The sequence below is a fragment of the Triticum urartu genome, chromosome 3A, assembly GCF_056163025.1.
Source record: "Triticum urartu cultivar PI428250 chromosome 3A, HENAU_Tu73, whole genome shotgun sequence".
Classification (NCBI taxonomy): Eukaryota; Viridiplantae; Streptophyta; class Magnoliopsida; order Poales; family Poaceae; genus Triticum; species Triticum urartu.
Window position 1 is genome coordinate 605350781 of NC_141875.1, and position 7846 is coordinate 605358626.

Genomic DNA, 7846 nt, shown 5'->3' on the forward strand with positions numbered 1-7846 from the left:
AACTCCTTGTAAGTCTCAAGGTGCTCCTCCGTCTTGCCGTAATACTCGCTCTCGCATTCCTTGCGATCACTCCGCGCACGGGCCAGCTTCCACAACTCCATGTCTGAGAGCGGCCTCTTCAACTTGTCCTCCTGCAACGTCAAACAGAAGTTAGCCATACATAAAAACATGACGGTAAAAAGAAGAAAAAGAATACATCATGCATATAGATATACCTTCATGGCCTTAAAGCCCCAGTGGTTCCTGTTTTCACGGTTAGCACGGTTCTTACTACTCTTGGCAGCAAACTCTGCATTGTCACCGAGCCATTTATCCACCAAAATCACCCATCCATCATTCTTTCCGAAGCACCACTTAGGAATAACCACCTAAAATAATGGAAGCATGACATGTCATGTATCATGGAGTTATATATCACTCGTTATTGGGTATACATATCTCCTCACGGCCAGATTTATTATTTCGCAAACATCATGTCTACTCCTCGGCTCTAATATTCAAGGGAGGGATGCTCTGCGCGTTGTTGAACACGTTGCCAGGATCGACCACCGTCTTAGCACGGACCAGCCGGTCGAAGTTCCCTCCGAAGTACGCCTCCCCCCAGGACGACCTCGCACGAGCCACCGCCTGCGCGGACGAGCCACCGGCAGCCTGCGTCCAGCTGTTCACGCCCAGATCGAGATCGAGGTAGTTCACGTACGCAGCGCGGGGATCCTTGGACACGTAGGGGGCCATGAACTTGTAGAACGACCTGAGCCATCCGATGAACTCCTCCGCGCGGGCCACCTCCGACCGGTTCCAGCTGACGCCGTACTGGATGCTGTACAGGTTGCCGGCGCGGTGCGGGAACGGCGTCTCGGCGCTACGGACCCGCGCCATGGCGCCGCCGTAGGGGTCCAGCTGGATGGACCCGGTCGGCCCGGTCGACAGATGCCGGACGATCTCGGCCATGTCGTTCCTCCAGATCGGTGCCTGCACGTAGTCGGACTTGCTCTTGGAGTACTGCTTTGGCTGGCGCCGCCGGTTCGCCAGGTCCTCCACCGTGCTCAGACCGGCGAACTTGGCCGTCGACTCGACCCAGCTCATTTCTGAGAGGTGTCGCTCGGTCAAACCTAGCTCAGGAAAGCTTTGGCTGAGAACCGACAACGCATGGTCTTTTGACGCAAGCACTTGACCGGTGAAGGAGATGGAGACGTTGCCGTCCGTCGACCCGGTTGGAGCATACACGGAGAGATAAAACTCGTCCGGTAGATTGGGCCCGACATACTGCCACCTGTGAAGCAGCCCGGCTATGAGCTCGACCGGACCAGTCCGGCCGACGGTGAACGCGGTGACGTTGCGAGGAACCGGAACGAGCCGGAGCTTCCAAGCGTACACCACACCCCAGCTCCCGCCGCCGCCGCCTCGGATCGCCCAGAACACGTCGTCGCCCATTGAGCTCCGGTCAAGGACTCTGCCGTCCGGAGTGATGACCGCCGCATCCAGCACGTTGTCGGCGGCAAGCCCAAACTTCCGGGACAGAAGCCCGAACCCGCCGCCGGAGACGTGCCCCCCTAGACCAGTGGTCGACCCCGACCCGGCTGGGAATGCTAAGGAGTAGCTCGACCGCCCCACGGCGTAGTACAACTCGCCCAACGTCGCTCCCGATTCGGCCCAGGCCGTGGCCGAGCCCGGCTCGACCCGGACGCGGTTCAGGTTCGCGAGGTCGACCAGCACGAAGGGCACGTGGTTCTCCGTGGTGTAGGACAGCCCCTCGTAGCTGTGCCCGCCGCTACGCACGCGGATCGCAAGCGATCTGGCGCGTGCGCACAGGATGGCTCGCCGCAGGTCATCCCTCGACTCCGGGAGGACAATGGCGGCGGGCCCGGCGACGTTCGGGAGCGTGAACCGGAGGTTGAAGATGGAGGAGTGGAGCAACCCGGCGTAGCCCGGTGATGTGGGCACGGAGAAGTTGGTGACGCCGTTGGAGATGAGGCAGGAGGAGAAGTTGCTCGCTGTGGCCGCCGCGCCGGAGCATGGGCTCCGATGAAGTGACAAGAGGAGGCAGACCAGCTGGAGGAGAGTCGTCGCAATGGAACGCATTGTCTTTTGGTGAGATGGAGAGATGCTCGTTGATGTATGTAGGTGGTTTGTGTCTGGATTGAAAATGGTTGTGGTTTAGTAGTTAGTTTCCATGGAAGTTTGGCAATAAATCAAGCTACTTCGTCAAGGACGGCGGTGCTTACTGCCATTGTGATATACCATATGGCATATGCTCTCATTGGATTTGCCTCCCTGGGTATTGAAATGCCTAAACAAGATCTTCAGAAGGAGAGCACTGTTTACTGTTTAGTGGCATGGGAGCAAGTTTGTTGACCCGTGGAGTTTGGGGACCTTGGGATTCATAACCTTCATCAAATAACTTAATCATGCCTTGCGCATCCGATGGATCTGGGAGAAAAAAAATCAACTAGTTCCAGAGTGTGGGCTGGGCTCCCTATGCAGATTCGTAGCACTGAAAAAAGTATAAAAAGGCAGAGAATTATCTCGCTAACAAAATCCGTATAAAATCTCTTGTTAATAGCATGCTAATAGAATAATTTAATAGGTGGCGTTATTTTGTATAGCTCACTATTTTTTTTCTTCAATTTTCCAGTGAGGTGTGCTCGTGGCTTCTTGTGAGACTCTGGATAGGAAGATTGCCATAACTTAATTTTACGGGCTCACCCCCTCCCCCGGGTTTAGCTTCTTTTCCGATGCTTGGGACCCGTCCCAGTGGATCTCCCGAGCTGACATGGAACTGCTATCTACCCCTCTGTCCCATGAGGAGATTCATGCGGTAATCTTCTCGTCTAAATCCAACTCAACTCTGGGGCCAGATGGCTTCTCTATCTTGTTTTTCAAGAAGTTTTGGACTCTCCTGAAACCACTTATTTACTCTATCTGCCTGGGTTTCTGCCTACATACAGTGGACATATCGTGTCTTAAATACACTTCTTTAACACTGATTCCCAAGGTCAAGGGAGCTGACCAGATTCGCCTCTTTAGGCTAATAGCGTTGATCAACACTATTGCGAAATTCCCCTCCAAAGCATTTGCCACTAAACTTTCTCCCATTGCTCATAAACTTATCAGTCCCACGCAAACTGCCTTCATCCGATGGATGGCATTATGGTGCTACATGAGCTTCTGCACGAGCTCCACGCTAAGAATAAGAAGGTTGTCGTCCTTAAACTAGACTTCAAGAAGGCGTATGATTGCGTGCGCTGGCCCTTCCTTCAGAAGATCCTCTTGACTTGCTGCTGCGTGCCGTCGTCACAAACGTCTACACCGCCCAGTCCTCACCACCAACGTCATCATCAACAACACAGCCGCCCCTACAACAGCCTGGACTACTTCATCGAAGAATGATTAATATGTGCACCGTGATATGATCTTGTCTTTGATTATGATAGTTGTTGCATCTGCGATGCTGATGTGTCGATTATCTAGTATGCTAGAACTTTGTATGCTAATTACTATTCTAGTCTTGAATTATTTATTGAAATTATCATTAATTTACATAATATTCCAACAATCCAAAAACCTTGTGGTATGCAATTTCCTTAGTTAACTATGGCTGGTTTTGCGGATGCACTGAGGCTGGATAAATTTACCGGTGTGCACTTTAAGAGGTGTAAGGTGAAGTCCATGCTCGGGCGTGCTGGTTTGAAAGTTTTTAATGTTAGTGTTGGCATGAGAGAGGGAACAACTGATGAAGATCAAAGAAAGTTTCAAGAAGCCAATACTATGTGTGTGGGATGCATTCTGAGTGTTCTTGCTGGCCATCTATGTGATTTGTATATGCACATACAAGATGGGATGATACTGTGGGATGCACTGAACGCTACATGATGGAGAGTTTCCACGACTACAAGATGGTGAATAACCGTTCTGTAGGTTAACAAGCTCATGATATAGAATGCATTATGAAGGAGCCGGAACTCCTTAAGTGTGATTTATGCAACAAATTCGTAGCTAGGTGCATGATTGCAAAGTTGCCTCCTTCATTGAGAAATTTTGCCACTACTCTGAAACATAAGAGACATGAGATATCAGCTAAAAACCTAATTGCATCTCTTGATGTTGAAGAGAAAACTCGGCCTAAACACACTACTGAGAAAGCATGTGAGGTTCAGCCTACCGCCAATATGGTGTAGAGGTACCCACAAAACAAGAACAAAGGGAAGAACAAGCCTGTAAAGACTACTACCTTCAAGAAGAAGAAGTTGAACAAGGCTGAGCTAGAGTGCTACACCTGTGGAAAACCCGGACACTTTTCCAAGGAACTCCCAGAACGTGCATACTGCAGAGGGAAAATGATCTCCAAGATTGTCAACTTGGTGACTGCTAGCAATACTGATGGGTATGGTAATTTACTTATTGTTCTTTCAGTATTTCAATCATCTTCTTGGTGTATTGATTCGGGTGCTAACATCCACATGTGTGCTGGCGTCTCTTTGTTCACTTCTTATCAGGTCGCACGAGATATTCTTACGTCCTGATGGGGAATGGGTCATATGCTTCTGTTTTGTGGCATTGTCATGGTGGATCTGAAGTTCACTTCAGGGAAGATCGTGCAGCTAAGCAACATGAAGTATGTCCCTACTATGAACATGAATCTAGTTAGCAACTCCCTTCTATGCCGAGATGGGTTTAAGGTATTTTAAGAGCTGAATAAAAGCAATAATGTCGACATATGGACAATTTATAGGCAAAGGCTATGAGAGCGAAGGATTGTTCTGACTTTTCCTTTTGAATATTTGCAATAAGTCAGTAAACAAAATTTGTGCTAGAGTTATGATGCAAGTGTTTGGCACTCTCATTTATGTCACATTAATTTTGGTTTAGTGTCTTGGCTATCTAGTATGATTTTAATAAGTTTCACTATTGACAAAGGTTCTAAGTGCCATAGTTGAGCACAAATAAAGCAACCTCGAAAGCCTCACATGGCTGGTGAGGAGAGAAACTTGGCACATCTAGAACTCATACATTCTGACCAATGTGAAATGAATGTCAGTCGACAAATGGTGGAAAGAGATATTTCATGACGTTGATTGATGATGTGACTAGATTTTGTTATGTTTGTTTTTTACAAACTAAAGATGAAGCTTTAGACTACTATAAAATTTATAAATCTGAAGTTGAAAATCAAATAGATAGAAAGATCAAGTGTCTTATGTCGGATTGTGGTGGAGAGTATTTTCCCAAAGTTTTTGATGAATTTTGTGAGGAACACAATATTATTCATGAGAGGACGCCTCCCTATTCACCCCAATAAAATGGGGTTACTGAGAGAAAAACCGCATGCTGACATACTTGGTGAATGCCATGATAGGCATTGTTGGTTTATCTAAGGCATGGTGGGGAAGGCTTTATTGACTTCGTGGCATGTCCTGAATAGAATTCCTAACAAGAATAAAGAGAAAACCCCTTTTGAAGAGTGGGTTGGGAGAAAATTATCACTTTCTTATTTGCGCACTTGGGGATGCTTGCTGAAGGTCAATATTCCTTTCACTAAGAAATGCAAACTTGGACCGAAGATAGTGGATCTTGTCTTTCCAGGTTATGCTCACTGGAGCATATCATAGATATTTTTAGTGTAGTTAAATCCGAGGTACATGATATGCTTGTTGATACTATAATGGAATCTTTTCATGCAACATTTTCTGAGAATATATTGCCAATGAAAGATATGCATAGTATTGCTATATTTTCTTCTGATATAAATCCCGAATCTAGTACATTTGATGAGTACTTCGAACAATCATCAGAGGAAATCCTTGAGAAGGATAATAATGAAGCTCCTGTGAGGAGCAAGATACAAAGGTTTGCAAAATATTTTGGTAACGATTTCATTGTATAACCTGTGGACGACACTCCCAAGTCTATTGCATAGGCATATGCATCTCCGAATGTAGATGATTGGAAAAATGTTGTCCATAATGAGATGGAATCAGTTCTTTCTAATGGAACTTGGGAGCTAACTGAACGACCCTATGGTTGTAACCTATGGGCTATAAGTGGGTGTTCAAAAGGAAGCCAAGACCCGATGTTACTATTGAGAAGTACAAGGCATGACTTGTGGCCAAGGGCTACATTCATTAGGAAGGCAAAAATTACCTTGACACCTATTCATGTGTTGCTAGAATGACCACCATCCAGATGTTCCCTGGCTGTCTCTTATGGTCTTATCATTCATCAAATGAATGTCAAAACGACTTTCCTAAATGGAGAGTTGTAAGAGGAAATCTATATGGATCGGCCTAATGGGTTTGTGGTAAAAGGTGAAGAGAGAAAGGTATGCAGGTTGTTAAAATCTTTGTATGGTCTGAAACAGGCATGTAAGTAATAGCATGAGAAGTTTGAAAGAACTCTGACTTCTACAGGATTTGCCATTAATGAGGCTGATATATGTGTTTACTATCGTCATGCTGGGGGCAATAGTGTTATATTACGTTTGTACATCGATAACATAATGATCTTTGATACAAACATTGATGCGATCAATGAGGTCAAATCTTTTCTATTGAAGAGTTTTGACATGAAAGAGCTGGAAGAAGCAGATGTGATTCTAAACATCAAACTTATTAAGGATGAGAGTGGGATTACTCTAACACAACCCCCCTATGTTGAGAAGGTCTTGAGTCGGTTCAACTTTATGGATAGCAAGATTTCTCTAAAACCTTATGATCCCCGCGTGACACTCTGAAAGAGCAAGAAAGATACAAAAGATCAATTAAGATACTCTCAAATTGTCAGGTCACTCATGTACTTAGCAAGCGCAACAAGGCCACATATCTATTTTGCTATGAGCAAACTAAGTAGATTCATGTCCAACCTGGGTGATAATCGTTGGCATGCGCTAGAAATGGTCTTTGCGTTATCTGAGAGGTACTATGAGTTATGTAATTCACTATTCAAGGCATCCTGTTGTGCTAAAAAGATATAGTGATTCGAACTAGGGACACGTTTGGTTGCCTAGAGTGAATAGTGCCTGCATTTCAGCCACATCTCACCAGAGCCTGGTTCAGCAAAAACATGCAACAAACCAACATCTGCATGTTGTTTGGTTGCCTGCATTGCATCAATGGCCACTTTAGGGCCGGATGCCCGCATTTGTGCTTAAGGGGTGAACAGATGCAAACCATAGTTGTTTGGCTGCATAAACATTTGTGTTATGCTCACCCCATTCAAATGTTGTGGACTTACCACCACATTAGGCACAACAAAAGGCAGAGCACTAACATCACATAAACTAGCAAGTAAACAACAGCTAACAACAGATAAACACGCAACTAAATAGGCATACTGCTAACAGGCATAAGTTTAAAGACAACAGGGGCATCCCATGCACCCCGCTTCACCACATGGTACTGAACCCTGGACAAAATATTAACAGGTTCACACCAAGTTCTCTCATCACCGCAACAAACTAACTACAAGTTCATACTACAAGTTTAGAGGGCGAAAGCAAGGTCACCGATGCAGCTGTGCCTGCTACAGGGCACCCTACACCCGATGGAGCTATCTTGGTTGTAGATTTGGACCTTGAGGCCTAGGTTGGAGACGCGCAGCACGACAAGGTCGCCAGGGACGATCATGTGGTGGCAGTGGAAGTACTGCCAGCCCATGCAAGCACCATCTGCCCCTCGAAGTTCTGGACCTAAACCCAGAACTCGCACCACTTGTTCGCCGGGAGCCTCACGACGCGCGGGAGTTTGACCGTCAGCCACTCCTTCATCACCTCCACGAACATGGGAGGGATGACGAGCATGGCCAGATCCATGTAAAAGCATGATGTCGCTTGAAGCTACGTCGGTATTTC

The 7846-nt window shown here is 46.5% G+C and overlaps 1 protein-coding gene across 1 annotated transcript; it reads right to left on the bottom strand.

Annotated features, from left to right (window-relative positions):
- Positions 1-238: 238 nt before the first annotated feature.
- On the bottom strand, positions 239-2273 carry LOC125548855 (berberine bridge enzyme-like A). Its single transcript, XM_048712382.2, has one exon. It carries the CDS (start codon positions 2080-2082, stop codon positions 478-480), a length of 1605 nt encoding a protein of 534 aa, XP_048568339.1. The 5' UTR covers positions 2083-2273; the 3' UTR covers positions 239-477.
- Positions 2274-7846: the final 5573 nt, after the last annotated feature.

Bases quoted from the DNA above. Each gene is read 5' to 3' on its own strand.
- LOC125548855 (XM_048712382.2), bottom strand. From the start codon at position 2,082: ATGCGTTCCATTGCGACGACTCTCCTCCAGCTGGTCTGCCTCCTCTTG.